Below are 15,875 nucleotides of genomic sequence, written 5' to 3'. Positions count from 1 at the left end.
TTATTAATTTTTATAGGTTTTTGTAGAAACTGTAAAAGGCAGTTTTATTGAAAATATCTACAATTTCTGATGCAACCATCCACAAATAAGCAACTAGTGTAGTTGCTGTAAATCAGCTTTAATGACATCTTGACTGAACAAAATGAATTCAACAGTGAATCTGCAGAAAGTTGACATCAGTGCCACAACTAGAGTCACAGTTACCATAAATCTACTTTAATTTAGTACCTTTTATAAATACCTACATATAAATATTGTAAATGTTCTGTATAAACGAAGTAATTTGAAAATGCTGTACATGAATGTCCCTTTGGGAAAAAAAAGAAAAGAAAAAAGACAATCTTTGAATAACAGTAAAGTATTAGGAAATGAACTATACTTTGAGGCAATAGTGCCAACTCCTCCATGGACACCACACTCCTGCTTCTTGTTGCCACAGACCGATTATCCACATCCATATTTTGCTTTACTTATACGTTCAGTGAGCATGGCTTTTAATAAAACAGTTGTCTATGGCTGATTAATATTTTATTAAGGCTTCTTTATTTTTATGAAAGTGTGTGCCACAGTTCTGGTCCATGAGCAACGAGCGCCAAAAGTCAGTGCAGCAGTGACTCCAGATCGTTCAAAGTGTCTCAGACAATGTCTTCTGATTGAGCAAAAACATGAATAACAAGAACATACACTTGACAGATACAATAAGAAAGAACAATAAAAATAATTAATAATATAATAATAAAAGGGTGATGTCAGCCTTTGGAAGCACTTGGAAGCTGTGAGATACTCTATGCAAAGCTTCCCAAACTGAACCTGGAACAGTCTTCCTAACCTTCTGCCCTTGAAGCCATGAGCACATGGCTCAGTTGGTTCTAGTGCAAAAGTCCAACTGTTTTGTTTTTCCCTGAATCCGTGGCCACCACAGAGTCACTGCATGCGGTCCGGCTGGATGTGCTGCTGCGGGGCGTAGTGCAGGAAGGCCGTGGTCGGGCCACTGGCTGAGGGCAGGTTTGAGTGGACAGTGGCTGGAGCTGTAGTGGCGGCCGCGGGCCCAGCGGCGGTGGCTGTGGGGCTGGTGGCATAGCTGTAACCCAGGTAACCAGCAGCAGGAGAGGCGGCGTAGGGATACTGCTGCTCAAAGGCGGCCTGAGCGTACTGGGAGTACGCCGCACTGTAGTCCAGATACGGGCTGGAGCTGACGGAGGAGGAGAGCTGAGTGGGCAGCACCAGGCTGGGCTGCATGAAGGCCTGAGGGTAGATGTATGACGGCTGGGCCAACCTGGAGCGACAGAGCAAACAGAAGGTTACATGGGGGGCATATCCCAGCGCCTGCGTTTTCTATTGTTTACATAAAGCTCCGTAAAGCCCAGTGTGCCGAGGCCGAGAGTCTACACGCTCTGCTGTTCCTCTAAACTAAATGACAAGTTCACACTGCAGATGAAATATGGCACTCTGCATTTTCAAATCAATGTAAACATTTCCCCTGCATTCATAAAATCTTAGTTTCATTCATACAACGTAATGCTGTATTAACTGTGGAAACATAAAAAAACTAGACTGTATTGGAGGCAAATGCAAGTCCAAGGTGACTCAGCCCGTACGTCGGTTAGACAAACCCACCCAACCTGTTAGGTAGGGCCTCCAGGGATAAACGATGGGGTGCGGGTAGAGAGAGAGGGGGGGGGTGAAGTGTCAGCCGTTACTGGCAGGTTTTCAAACGCAGACGTCCCGTATTTTAACAGCTACTGCTCTTCCTGCCTTTCTCAAAACACACACAATCTCGTACGGTCTGCTAAAAAAGGGAAATGTGCTGCAGACTATCACGGGAGCAGTTTTTGCCCACAGAGGGTCAGAGTGGTGGCCTGGGACCTCATCAGGGCTGGGCGGAGGGTCTCGAGGGTCACATGGAGCTGATTAGACTGACTGCATTGTCTGATTGTAACATGTTCAGACTGGTCACTTTATGATCTACCACACTGCAGCTTCATCTTTGGGCTTTGCACCTGTATTTATCCTCACAGCAGGTCTCTGTTCAACACTTTTATTACAGAATAAAAGCACTGCCATGGAAAAGTAATATTAAAACAAAGAAAAAACACACACAACTAAAAACCAAATGTCACTGAGAGCTGCTCTTTAGCACTGATTAAGCTTTTTCCCCCAACCTGGACTGTATGTAAATTTAAGCTCACAGGATTTTGAGTCCATTAGAAAATCAGTCATATCAGTGACAAAAAGGTGGCTGAGGTTAGATTGGGTGATATCATACAATAGATCTGGCATGGATCAGTGTCATTTATATGTTTACCCCATTCTAAAAAGGGACTCCGAGTGTCTAAAAGAGCTACATTTTTGTCAGTTGTTGAAGATGTTATTTATATTATATACAAATTTAGCCACTGGTTGTGATTCATATTGATCATGGTTCAAGATGCATACCCCCTGGGTGTCTTAACCCCACCAGACAGGAATGAGTGGAGGTTTGTTCATGACATTTGTACCTATTGAACGCCAGAACACGTCGAGAACATTCTGATTTAATTTGAATTGATTTGCCATATCACCCAGTCCTACCTGCGAGTCAGCAGCAGCAGCACCACAGCAAAAGCATGCACGGAAAAGGCTCGTCATCACACACAGCCCACCTTTTCCAATGCCCCCACGACCGGACACCCCTCCGGCCCTTTCCTCCCTCCCCCGCCCCGTCCAGCACACACCGGTTACCACTGCAAACCCAAACCATGCCACAAAAGGGAGGGAAATACAAAGAGTCAGGACTGCAATCAGCACAACCTCTTCACACCACAAACAGGGAGAGATAGAGAGACACTCCAGTCTGCCACAGCACACCACTGCACCTCACGGCACTCCCAAGGCCTCAGCGGCACCTGGACGCTGCTGCTGGACGGGACAAGAAGAGGATAGTCTCCTCAGGACCTCACTGGAGCCACAGGGGGGTGCGGAGACATCTCGGCAAACACAGGATAAGAGCTGGGATTACCATCAGCAAAACTACGCCTACTGTTGCTCAAGGGGAGAGGGGCAGCGGCCAACTTCTATGGATTGCAGCCAATCACTTGTCTGTAGGTTTGAAATTGTAGAGGAATTACAAGGAGGTTATTTTTAGCCAATATGTACAGCGTTTGTAGAGTTCTCCCAGAATTGTGGTTCTGTAAGAGGTGGTCAAAATATCGAAATGAAAGATATTGCTCAATATTCAAATTGTTTATATCATTTATACTAAGAAATTGCAACAAAATGAGACAGTTAAGAATAACTACATTTAAAAAGTTAGATTGCTAAATGAGGGTATATAGTGATATGTCTTTATATTTTACAGCCATTTCACATTTGTCTGATAATCACACCTCAACAAATACATTTAAACACATTTATGTTGAATGAACACCTCTTTAAAAATTGGCCAGCCATAGGCCACGTTCAAAACTACTACCGGTACATAAATATTGTTTGCCTAATGTTACTGAAAAAAATTCACATTTAAAAAAAAAAAAGGGTTTGAATGTTTTGTTTTGCTTTAATCTCGCTAAAACTAAGTGCTGCCGACGTGTACCACCATTTCACTAGTTTCTAACCATTGGAACAAAAAGGCACTATTTGGAAGTGGATTTCACATAGGCATCTGGCCGATGGATAGAGGAAGGAGTCAGTGGCCTAAACACTGCAGGAGACAACAGTGGCAGTGGAGACATACGCAAAATGAAGCCAACCCCCCACGCACGAGTCCCATCTACACTGTGCCCTGACTGTGCCATTGAGCCCGTACAAAGAGGCATTCAGTGTGACGCCAGCTTTCAGAGATGGACATACATCGACGCTGCTGGGCATATGTGCCTTCACTCACATTGTGTATAATGACATGTCCTACTCTACAGCTCAGCCCAGGGCCGTTCTCTGTGGACTATTCACATCAAATACTCACGTTTAGGTTAAGTGCAATAGAAAAATGAAAGATACAGTTAAGATATCTTGTGGTCAACATTTGTATTACATACGCATCATATACAAAACACTGAATGACATAATGAGATAGTCTAGTTCTGAAATAAAAAAGGGAGGCCAAGCGTGACATGTATCGTTTTTGTTGAATACTGGTTAATCAGTTCGAGTGTTAATTTCATTTGTCTTCAGTTAATGCCCTCTTCTGTAAAAGGGCAATGTCAAACTCTCTTTTGGACCAGAGTTTCCATATCTAGGTCCTGGAGAAACAAAAATGCCCATTGGAGTGAAAAACGGATGACGGCTGAAGCCAGTCAGCTGCTTTTGTGCTGACAGTCTGTGCAGATCTGACAAGATGCCACTGTGCATTACAAACATTTAACACTCAACTATGTGGCTCTAAAAAGGACTAATGACACCAGACAACAGATATGACTCCCAGGTGCCAAATATTTCATAGTGGTGACAAAACGGCCTTCATCTGGTGACTCCACTGGTGTGAAAAAGTACCAGAGTCAGTGGGTGAATTAAACACCTAAAACATGTATGAGCCGTTTATCCCTTTGTTGAGTTGTCTTTGTGCGCAAGAAAAGGGAAAAGGTGTTTTGTTTGACACCTGTAGGTGCATTTCCTTGGGAGCACCCTGCCTCATTAAGCATTAGTCCCCCCAGATCCCCCTCCCCCAAAACCGCTTTCATCCCCCGCTTCTCCTCACAGGTGTCGACTTTCTGTCTCCATGTGCGACTAGTGCTCTAATGAGACTAAATCAGGTGAAAGAGAGTCTAAAGAAAAAAGTCATGTTATTAACATAACAACATGAGGACTACATCTAATGACTGTCACTAAATGAACAAAGATTAATGTCTATTGGTGTTATTAAAAAGTTCAGCAGAGCCCACATCTGCAGTGTGTGGACACGTTCTGGCACCAGTCGCCTGCTGCCGCTCGGTTCCAGCAGCCCCGTGTACTCAGGCCATATGTTGTCAAGGGCTCTATAGGAGGCACAAAGAAACACCACTTGTGCATCTCAGGGAGGTCTGCGTCTGTCACCCGCCTCTCGGAGTCCAGCCGACAGGTGCGGTGTGCGCGGGCAGGCCTGTGTCTCTGGGGTGTGGGTCATGGGAGATTAAGGGGGTGTAAAAGGCTGCAACATGAGCCCACACCTGTCAGACACATGCCTCAAAGCACCACTGTATTCCACATCTCACACAGGACCTCTGCTTCCAGCCGCGCTCACAGACACCACAGACCCAGCACAGACTCTGGCAGGACTAGTCCCGCGCCAGTGTCCTTATACAGACTGGAACACAACTAGACATGTCCCCACTGACCCCTCCTCTTACCATTTTCAGATAAGGAAATCATGCCCATTTAATGTATCCCTAACTGTAACTTTGAGGTTTCAGTAACTCCCCTGACACCACAGCACTCGTTTAGTTGTTCTGGGATTTCCCAAAAAACTTGCCCTGTGATAATTTCTATTAATAATTGACAACAGGAGTTTTCCCAAAGAAAAGTCCAAAAAGAGTAAATATTTCTGCAACTGTTTAAAAAGGAATGTCTCTAAAAATGTTCTTCTTTGACACAAGTACAACCTACAGTGTCGTACACAATCTATCACTCTTTAAATGTGTTATCAGTGGTGTTTCTTTAACTCTGCAAACAAATGATGTTTTTATGAAAATGTGAACTTTCAAGAACTCTGATAAACAGCCTTTGTGTTAAAGTTAAAACATTTATGAGATTATTCACCTTTAGAATGTGTACACAAATGTTCAGCAAATCATTTCTTCCAAGTAACTGTTTTACGACTTGTAGGAGAAGTCGGTGTGATAGTTTATGGGCCAAAGCGATAACTGTCTGGACTTGTCCTTAAATGGATCTGCGGCCTACAGATCATCTGACTGTATCAAATGTGACTGGCCGTTAATCGCAGCAACAGGAGGGACATGTGAGACCTGTAGAGGCGTCTTTAGCACTCTCTAACACACTTGACTGTCAATGGACCGTGACGCCTAGACGCCGTCGTGTTGGTTTCCACAACAGACATTTGGAGCTTCTCAGCGACAGAGCGGTTGAGGCAGGTGCACGAGGCGAGCACGCCTGACAGAAGCTAACAAGTGCGTCTGACTTTCACCTCTGGAATGCTCCCCCATTACCATAGATATGTGAACCATCTCCAGGCCCTACCAGCTCAAATATGCTAATGGCGTACTGCTGGAGTTGCACACAGACACAGAAACTGACATGCACTGTCCAGGGGCCCTGTTTGTCAACTAAAACGCTTGGCCCAGTGGCATAAGGGAGAAGGAGAGCGGGAGACTGAGCAGGAGGTGTAGCACTCGTGGAGCTCACTTACCCGTACGGCCTCTGGATGAGAGCGGGGTGAAGGGGCTGCACTCCGATGGACAAGCCTGGAAGACAGGAGGCCGCCTGTCAGACATTTGCATGTACAGAGGCGGACCACAGAACAATGCACAGAAGGGCAGCAGAGAAAACAGAGGCCAAGTCTGTTTGGAGTCTGACAACAGTTTGGAGGAGGCTGGACGCGCGCACACTGACTCACTGTACAACTCCGGACATGGGGGCTTTGTTTCAGAATATTCTTATTTTACACAATGTCAATAACTAGTTTGGGATGACATGAAAAACTGTTCAATTATTATAAAATAAAAATCATATTACAGCTTACTCTGGTTAGATCTTACAAGTGAATATTAAATTAAAATCTATTAAGTTAATAAAAATAAATAAAATCAGGTTGGTTGGCCGAGTGACACATTTTAGGTTCATATACATTTGATTATATCGTAAACAGCTCAAACAGAATGCAGACTCTGGTTAGGCCTAATAATCATGTACAGAAGTGTAAACTCACCTGGCTGCATGCTGCGAGGCTTGGCGCCCAGGTAGGCCAGGTTCACATTGGCTTTCCTTCCATCGATGATGGGGTTTGGATCTTTACAGGCTCTTTCTGCTGCTCCACTTTCTGTCATTGTCACCTTCACACACAAACACAGACAAAAGTGGGTAATTAATCATAATTAATATCCTAAAGTCACTTTACATTTAAGTAATCCAGCCTCTTTCTGTTGATGCAATGAATAAAAACACAAAATGAAATGAGGAGCTTTCAAAAGTGGGAGGCCAGGCTGGCCCCGGGCAAAGCTGCTGAAATATGGATCTGGAGAGAAGCTTATCCAATTAGGAGTAAATATTAAGGGGATTGCCATCACACCGCCCCCCCCTTCCCGGCATTAGACATGCCGTCTGTTTTGTCAGTTTCTGCCAACTCAGAGGGTTCAGACAGTCGTCTCTGTGTGACCCCGCAGTACAGCAGCAGCTCACGATGACCAGGGCGATAAAGTCAGGAGCAGAGTTTGCCAAAGGGCATCATATGCAGGAGTTGAACACTTGAACTGGATTGTCAACGCCTTGTTTAGGGAAATGACAAACTCGGTGGTGGCACTGGGGAAGGGCTAAATGCCAAAACATGATGTTGCAATTTTCTTGGAGCCAGATCACAATTTTATCCTGATTAATGCGTACTGTGTATATTTATAATGCCTTCAGGAGCAAACTCATGCCATCTGCTTCTTCTAAGAGTTCACGCTTTACCGTAATTGGTTCAATCCACCAGTCACTCACACAGACTGTGGAAAAGTGATTGTATCACCACAGTATTGTGATCAGTCCTCTGATCAATAACAACAGACAAAGTTGAAAAACGGTTATTTTCATTTAAGGATTCTTCAAACTTAAATCCTAGATCGTCCCACTGACATCCATGATTGAGATTGAATCAGCTTCTTCCAGCCATAGGAACATTTGAACGCTTCTGAATGTGACACTTAAAGGTGCACTATGTAACTGTTTCAGGTGGAGGGTCTGCCACTTGTTCCACTGTCTCCATGAAGACATTGCTTTTCCTAGACATTTCCACAGTGTTACATTAAATGTATACACTTAATAATGCTAGAATGATTTGTCTTATGCTATGGCGTTGCACACTAAACAAGAAAAAAAAAAAAAGCTTATGGCAGATCCTCCACCCTTTAAAGGGAACGTTTAAAAAAACAGTCTTCTTGACAGTGCAGAGCAGCAGAACAAAGGCCACTCCAGCACACGAGGGTGAGTCTGTGTTTACCCTGTGTGGGGGTTTGCTAATCCACCTCTGAAGAGCGTTTTTTTTAAGGGCACCTCCTCACTGTTGCGTTGACTTAGCAGGTTACCACATGGAGGCTTGTGCTCGCCCCATGGCAGCACCCACAACGAGCCAGTCAAACCTGTAACTCGAACAGAGTGCAATAGCGTTTATGTGTCAACAGAGAGACCATCTTAAAGTCCTGCCGTTACGGGTAAACATGCACATTTTCCATTCCTTCTTTGGCTGGACGGGACATTGTGACTGGCTTTCCAAACTTCTTGTAAATATTTGGATTTCTGTAGCTCCTTCTGTTCTTTGTGTACGAGAATGGGACAGTCTTTATCTCACACCGCGTACAATGATCAGGCATCTGGAGGTCAGAGATACGTCTCGGGAATCCATCTGTGGTCTGCGGACAAGCGAGGGTTACTGCCGGGGTCATAATGGGCAAACAAGCATTTACAATAGAAGCCAATGCCGCCATAATAATCTGATGAATGTCGATATCAAAGAGAAGTTCATAAAGACTCATTGTTGGTGGGGATTTTCTTTCACACCGGCCAAGTTCTTTGGTGTAAATCACTTCATGAATACAAACAACTTCTGCGGTCCTTGACAATGGAGAGCAAAGAGAGTACAAGGTCAACCTCCAGGCTCCTACAATGTAACCATATAAAGCAAGATAGAGACGAGCAGACGAGCCTCGTAAGCCAGGGGGCAATCGAGGGGTTAAAGAGGGGGGACGAGGGGGGCCTGGGACATATGCTGAAATATAATCGTCTTAGTTAGTCACCCATCAACTCGTGAGATCCCTCATCCTCTCTACACTACAAAAGAAGACAACAACATCCAGCCAGGAGAACCCACGGACCAGGCGGACGCTGTACAATGAATGAAACGTCTCCCCCGGTGTTGAACAATAGAGGGAAAGAAGAGACTTTGTTAAAGACGCTGCACAGACTCAAAGACACATGACACAGCAAACTAGAAGCGAGGCCAACTTTACTCACAAATCCATATCCTCTCGATTTCCCCGTCTGTCTGTCGGTTATAACCACCGCCTCGTCAATGTCTCCGAACGCCTCGAAGTATTTGCGGAGCGAGGCGTCGTTGGTGTGGTACGGCAGACCCCCGACGAAGATCTTGGTCAAGCGCGTGTCTTTGTGGAGCGGCGTGGGAGACATGACGTCCATATGGTTCATGTGGTTCATGTACTGGTGCAGAAGCATTGGTCCAGCGTCAACAACAACAACAACACAAGCGGCAACGGTAACGACGACGGCGGCGGCGGCACCACGCGCGGCAAGAAAAACTCAAACAAGTGCGCAATAACGCCCCCACATGAGCAAGGAGCGGGACGCCGGCTTCGTTTCGCCTTGTTCTCGTGCCGTGGTTCGGGGTTCTGGGCCGGGGCTGACACTACGGCGCGTTCAAGTCCGTGGGGGTTCTCACGTATTCCCCGCCGCTCGCCCGCTGTTGTCACTCTGAAATGTGCCGGGGATGTTTTATGCGCTGGAGGTGTCGCCCCGCCCCGCTCAAAACTCTTGACCAATCGCGGGCGCCGTCGCGTGCCCTTGCCCCCGCCCACCTCCGTCAGACCGTCCCATAGGTCCGAGTCCTCCCGCACCTGCTTTTGTCCTTCAGTCCAACACAAAGAGGACCGTGGTGATGAAGAGCCGCGCAAATGAGGAGGAGGAGGTGGTCATTGTCCGGTTTGGGGATTGAATTACGTTAATGAGCTTTTAACCTGTGCATTTCACAGTTCGTAGGTCCAGGCAGGTCCTACTTGTGTGAGATGAAACCAATATAGATCCATGGATGAAACAATATGGACGAATCAACTCGTTTAAAAACCAACACACGTGGGCTTAAGTCAAATGATTGTGTTACAGCTTTATCATTGGCAGCATCAAAGTCAATAAGTGTGTACTTTTAAAATGAAAGAGCTTAAAAATGTGTTCAGTTTTCAGATTTTTTGCAGATTTTCATTGTTTTTCTTTCTGACTTTACATAGGTTGTTTTATCATTGTTCTTTGTTTTATGTTGTACCGAATCACCAAAGCAAGTTTTTTTGTGTGTGAATTCTGTAAATTGACAATGGCAAATAATCTTTTCAGATTCTGATTTTTAGTTTAAATTCCAAAAACTGACATTACAACATTAAATAGTGATTATTTAGCTGTATAGTGCTACTTCTGATATTGCATACCAAATTTCCAAGTATTTTATTGATAATGTTACGGTCATTATTTTACAATGGATTTCATGTAGTCAGTAGGTAAAGGGTTAATGACTATTGAAAGCACAATTATTAAAATCAGCTATGCAGTCATATTTTTACTCCTTTTTTCTTTAAAATGGAGAAGTCAAGATATTGCACCTCAAGACACTCCAAAGTGAAACGTACTGAAGTGGAAATACAGCCCGCCCCAGCTCCATCACTGTGAAGTATCAGGGGCCAGTTTAACGGTGAGGTGACACTCTATAATGACCTCAATAAAAAGGCATTTAAGTCACTTCTCGTTTGCGATGACCCGCTTCACTTTTCACACATGTAGCCTTTGTACCTCATTCATATCCGGTTGATAAATTCTCAGCTCCCACTTGTTTTCTCCAATAATATGCTATAGCGGAAAAGAACTCAGCTTTGATCTCGTTTGGACCGCATTTCCTTGAGATTCTCCACATGTAGAGCGCCCTCTGCTGGCAATAGAAACAGCAGCCAAGCAAGGTAGACTGATGCAAAATGCAGCGTAAAAAAGTAATTCTTAAATCAAAATTTGCCCAAAATGAGTATGTTGAATAACAGTGAATGCACTTATTTATTTGAAATCCAGATCTATTGACGAGCTAAATCATGAAACAGCCTATTATAAGAAAAGTCTTTGGAGAGCAGTAAAAAATAAGATGAACACAATATAATGCAAACATCGATATGAGCAACATTATCTCTCCTTTTTGTGAGGACCACAAATACAAACACATCTGTTATCAACACCAAGCAGCATAGCCCACTCTGATTGGTCCATGCACTGTTCCCAGCACCCCAGCCTTGGTCCATGCGTTTGTCGAAAGGAAGAGTCTGTTTGGGGTGTTTACAAAGAATAAAGCAGCAGGTCTTCTGCAGTTCTTCACGAGCTGTGACTTGGCACGACGAATCTAAAGACAGGAGCATGCAGTCAGTCACAAAAATGTTTTACATTATAGATTTATTTCATGTCAAATCTGCAGAAGAAATAAACATATATTGCTTCATAAATAAAAGAAATTATGTGGCTAGTTATTGGCCTTTATGCTTTGCCATTAGCAGAATAAATAAGTGTGTGTGGTTGTAATATTATATATAGCTGGTTATACAAGTTTTAATTTGAAATGTCTCTTAGCATTATAAAATGTAAAACAAACATACTTCTTACAAGGGTTGAACAAGATTTTAAAATGCAATCCCACACCAAGATGTATTAAGACATCAATGTCTGGATAAATCTATTGCTATGATTTAAGTGCCTGTTGACAAGATTGTGTGATTAAGACAGTCAGAGGCACATTTTGCATTTAGTCTCATTCCCCCAAACTAAACTAAATTGTAACAATTCCATGCTAGATTAGCATTTACAATAAGCAATGCTTAAATGTGATTCTAGTCACATTTCTGTCATGCCACATGTGTGCCAGGGAGCCCCGCATGAGGCCCAGCATGATTCTCAGGACTTTGAGGAAGCAGGACCTCATCCAGTGACCTCAGTCTCCAGGTTTAGGAAGTGTGGCTGCCCTTCTCTCACCATTTCTTGTTACGAGGTTTCAGCTCCTCTGCAGCATTCCTTAAGAAGATATAATTCTTCTTTTGTGGGTTATAGTACTCGTGGCCCTAAAAACATTAGTTGTAACAATTAGAATGAGAATAGAGTGGTTGAGGTTTGAAGGGATACAACATTATGCACAGAATAATGTACGTGGCTCTAAAGTACGTCCAGGCCCATTGAAAAGTGTGTATAAACTGCCAGCAGAGGGCGCTAGGCAGGCATCTGCTGGCACAGTGATGACAAGCAGTTTGTCAAAAAGTAGGAGAAATGCTGAACTGCTGAGTGGAGGTACTTTTAGCACTGGTGAAAGTTATCTGGACTTTTAAAAGAATGACCAGCCTTATGAATTACATACTATTACTATTAATTTGCTGGCGTAGAGCAAAGAGGGAGAGGACTAAATAAATGTAGGATTACATACAAAACTCCGGCTATCTTTTTGATCAGGATATTAATACAGAATTTGCTTACATTTTGAAATATGATTCTGTTTATTTCAGTTTGTTCTCATTCTTAGTGAGGCATTTCTATAACAATGATCTATTTCTTATATGTAAAGCACATGTTTTGAACTTCATTCAAGCATGTAATAGAAGAAAAAAATCTTGTACCTTTGACCAATCATAACTGGAAGCATATGCAAAGATGTTCCCGTTGTGATTAAAGCAGCACGCTGTGATGGGCTGGTCAAGCTGCTCTGAGGTCTTCAACTTAGTGCGAGCGTCTTTGTCCCAGAAGCTGAAGCGACCATCCGAGCCCACAGTAGCCAGAGTGCCATGCACGGGATGGAAGGAAATGGCATTAACCTGCACAAGTTAATGAAGTTTGTGAATTCAGTGTTGTGGATACAAATGGGTCATAACCATTTTCTGAAAACATACAGCGTAGATATCCTGTGGAGTGGTTGTGTTGGTCCCATTGGACCGGTGGCACTTGAAGGTGAAGTTGTCTTTAGCTCTGAAAGAGAAAGAAAATATACAATAATATTTGGCTGCACACGAGTGTACTAAAATAGTATACATTGATATTAGAGAAGAACTATGAAGCTTACGGGTTTAAAGGGTTAATGTAGTGAATAGCCACTCTTCCTTCAATACTTCCTAGTGCAAATCCTGTAGGTTTGTTCTGCTTGTCTTTGAAAATGGCCACACAGCGATGCTAGATGCAAACCCAGACATATCAGCATTTCAGAGATTTGGTTTTAGATGAAGTTCATTCAAAAATCTGCTAAAATGTCAATTATGCATTTCATTGTGGGTAAATGGTTCTAAATGAATCATAAAATCCATTATAAACATAAATTAGTTAGAGAAGGTCGAGAGATAATAATATGTTAGTAGTACCTGATGTTTAAGAGGAGAATCAATGCGGCGGAACTCGGACGGCTGGTTCTCCAGTTGGTAGACAATGAGCCCTCTATCGGCTGTAGCCACCACTGCCATGGGATACACCTGACGCCGATGGCAAAGCAGTTTCAAATTAAACATTTTAAAACTAACATTTTAATGATGACAAGTGGAGGATACATTTGGAAATGGAGGTGAAAAAGCTGGGAAAATAACACTTATATTGTTTTGATTTTATTTGATTGGAATACATTATTTGGCTTGATTTATTGACATCTTCATTAGCTGCTTATACCGTATTTTCCGGACTATAAGTCGCACCGGAGTATAAGTCGCACCAGCCAAAAAAATGCATAATAGAGAAGAAAAAAACATATATAAGTTGCACTGGAGTATGAAATGCTGTTGCAAGTGTGAAAATAACAAATGATATCACATATAAGTCGCTCTGGGGTATAAGTATATAAGTATAAGTTGCACCCCGGCCTAATATAAACTTTGGTCTAAGTCTAACTAGGACATTTCTAGGTTCAACTCCTGTCGTAGTAAATAGTTCTGGAGATAGTTTGAGTACATCTCTTATTGTTTGAAATAGTATTTGTACCACACTTCCTTCAATAATAAATAACTGTATATTATAGTACATTTGGGTCAATATAGCAAAACTACTCCTCAGATGAGCAGCAATAATATCTCCACTCTTAAAACTTTTGTCCCGTTGACAGGATTTCATTTTCTTTTGCTATGGAACCTACCTTGATTTACAGACACCTTAGATCAATATATTGACAAGTTGTTGGTGTTTTAAGGAAAGAAATATCTAGTTTAAATTTCAGGTCTAGTATTGATTAATATCAGATAAAAGCAGATACTTCAAGCCAAATGATTGGTTTTGTAACTGATAAAGTAATCATTGCACCGCTCCAAGATGTGTAATTCAAATACATAAAATACTTACAACATCTGCACAGTAACATCTTTCTGGCATCTGCAATGACATCATGGGATTGGGGGAGCGTGTGTCCCAGAACTAGAGAAAAACATAATAATTAAACAAATGAATCTTGCCGTAAAATGCTAGGGAAAAATAATGGCAATGTACCTTCAATGTTTTGTCCCAACTGCCGGTCATAATACAGCTATAATTGGGCGCTTTAATCCAGTGAATAGCTTTGATTGGACCATCATGCTGTACACACAAACAAACAAACTAAAGGTAACAATCATTTTCTTAAATTTGTATAATCTGTCTTGAGATGCTATTGAACCTGTGCAATCTGCATGGCTTGATTGCTGTTAAGGTCCCACATTTTGGCCGTCTTATCGCATGAGGCTGTGAACACTTTACTGCCATCCTTTGTAACAAAAGAAACACGTTAGGATTCATTGTACAATCAACACCCGTAAACCACACCATAATACACACATCACTCCAGCAGGCATCCAGCACAGGTCCGGTGTGCATCTGTTGGGCTTTGGGGACCGTTTGGCCATTGTCCTGTACCTCCCAGCAGCGGACCTGAGAAGAACATTTGTACATGAACACTTCATAAATAATCTCTGATCTAGCAGCTTTCAGTGACCATGTTTAAACCTTTATTTGGCTGATCACGTATATTAAAGTCTATACCACAGAAATAATCGTTTGACCAGTCGACAACTAAAAAAATCATTAGTGACAGCCCAACAAAACAGATCGTAGGGAAGCTTTCCTGTTCTCAAGCATGCAAATATGATAATAAGAATGTTTTTAACAAAAGCTTACTTGGCCAATAGTTGTAGTTGCACATGTTTAATGTTCTGATATTGTATTTGAGGATTAAGACTCACATCATTTGCCCAAGATCCTCCAATGAGAAAGTTCCCAGGGAGAGTGGGAGGACTAAAGGCCAGACAACTGATGCTGTCATCTGGAGGGGAAGACACTTCTACGTCCTGTAACAAAGTTATTTGGAGAAAAAAAGGATATAAAAGCGTGGTGTATTTTTTTATTAGAACGTAATAACTAAAGGTGAAAGTTAAACAATACACCATCAGTTTTTATAACACAGACCGATGATACTACCTTCATGGGGTTATGGCTGTCTGTCGTTGTGCTGCCAAAGACCCCTGTGCCGCCGGTCCCGAAGCCGGTGTTTGTCCCAAATAAACTCATAGTGCATCAACTGTACCACGCACACCTGACTGTAAAGCAAAACGTCACAAAATAAGAATACGTTAGAGATGTATAGAATGTGAACGTGAATATTTAAGGAGGCGTTGGCGCAAATTCAGCTTAGAACGTGGTTAACGCTAAAGCGTATTCAAGCAATCGGATATGATTCATTCCAGTCTAAACTATACAATAAAAATATACACATAAGAATGTGGCGGTTTAAGTGTGAAATAACATGTCAGCTAATGCTAAATATGTCGTTGATAGCCCCTCAGTAAGCGGTGCAATTAAAAAAACACTCTGTACATAAGCATGTAAACATGGTCCACATTAAGAAATACTTACCACTAAACCAAAACCATGGGGAAATATTAAGAACGCTTGAAAATGCCCGGAAAATGTTTTGGCGAAGCAAAATGTGGCGCTTATTCTTGGGGTTGTCGCAAATTGATGACGTAGTAGATAGA

General features: G+C 42.6%; 2 protein-coding genes across 4 annotated transcripts; both read right to left on the bottom strand.

Annotated features, from left to right (window-relative positions):
* Positions 1-889: 889 nt before the first annotated feature.
* Positions 890-9,541, bottom strand: LOC140365519 (RNA-binding protein 38-like). The gene is made up of 4 exons (XM_072451994.1): positions 9,115-9,541; positions 6,836-6,959; positions 6,317-6,371; positions 890-1,276 (listed from the first exon to the last, which is right to left on the bottom strand). Exons 1-4 carry the CDS (start codon positions 9,331-9,333, stop codon positions 925-927), a joined length of 750 nt encoding a protein of 249 aa, XP_072308095.1. The 5' UTR covers positions 9,334-9,541; the 3' UTR covers positions 890-924.
* Positions 9,542-10,897: 1,356 nt separating this feature from the next.
* Positions 10,898-15,861, bottom strand: rae1 (ribonucleic acid export 1). 3 transcript variants are annotated; one of them, XM_072451992.1, is made up of 13 exons: positions 15,750-15,861; positions 15,319-15,433; positions 15,084-15,188; positions 14,680-14,772; positions 14,522-14,608; positions 14,356-14,442; positions 14,212-14,283; positions 13,251-13,358; positions 12,959-13,065; positions 12,789-12,864; positions 12,519-12,713; positions 11,887-11,972; positions 10,898-11,263 (listed from the first exon to the last, which is right to left on the bottom strand). In XM_072451992.1, coding segments are annotated over exons 2-13 (1,107 nt in total). In that variant the 5' UTR covers positions 15,409-15,433; positions 15,750-15,861; the 3' UTR covers positions 10,898-11,262. The 3 variants fall into 3 exon arrangements, with proteins under 3 accessions (XP_072308093.1, XP_072308091.1, XP_072308092.1); XM_072451990.1 differs by lacking the exon at positions 10,898-11,263 and having other exon boundaries at positions 11,883-11,972; XM_072451991.1 differs by lacking the exon at positions 10,898-11,263 and having other exon boundaries at positions 11,883-11,972; positions 15,319-15,437; positions 15,754-15,861.
* Between the last annotated feature and the right edge of the window lie 14 nt (positions 15,862-15,875).

Source organism: Eucyclogobius newberryi, unplaced genomic scaffold (assembly GCF_026437365.1).
Source record: "Eucyclogobius newberryi isolate DKJ021-1_F unplaced genomic scaffold, fEucNew1.0.hap1 SCAF_19, whole genome shotgun sequence".
Taxonomy (NCBI): Eukaryota; Metazoa; Chordata; class Actinopteri; order Gobiiformes; family Gobiidae; genus Eucyclogobius; species Eucyclogobius newberryi.
Note: the sequence above shows the minus strand (reverse complement) of the source record. Positions and strands in the feature narration are given on the sequence as shown.

Coding starts and splice junctions, on each gene's coding strand:
- LOC140365519 (XM_072451994.1), bottom strand. CDS start 9,333: ATGCTTCTGCACCAGTACATGAACCACATGAACCATATGGACGTCATG. Junction 6,960..9,114: donor AATCGAGAGGATATGGATTT/GTGAGTAAAGTT, acceptor TTGTGTGTGAAG/GTGACAATGACAGAAAGTGG. Junction 6,372..6,835: donor GCCTCGCAGCATGCAGCCAG/GTGAGTTTACAC, acceptor CCTGTCTTCCAG/GCTTGTCCATCGGAGTGCAG.
- rae1 (XM_072451990.1), bottom strand. CDS start 15,408: ATGAGTTTATTTGGGACAAACACCGGCTTCGGGACCGGCGGCACAGGG. Junction 13,066..13,250: donor ATTCTCCTCTTAAACATCAG/GTACTACTAACA, acceptor GTTTGCATCTAG/CATCGCTGTGTGGCCATTTT. Junction 12,865..12,958: donor TACATTAACCCTTTAAACCC/GTAAGCTTCATA, acceptor TTTCTCTTTCAG/AGCTAAAGACAACTTCACCT.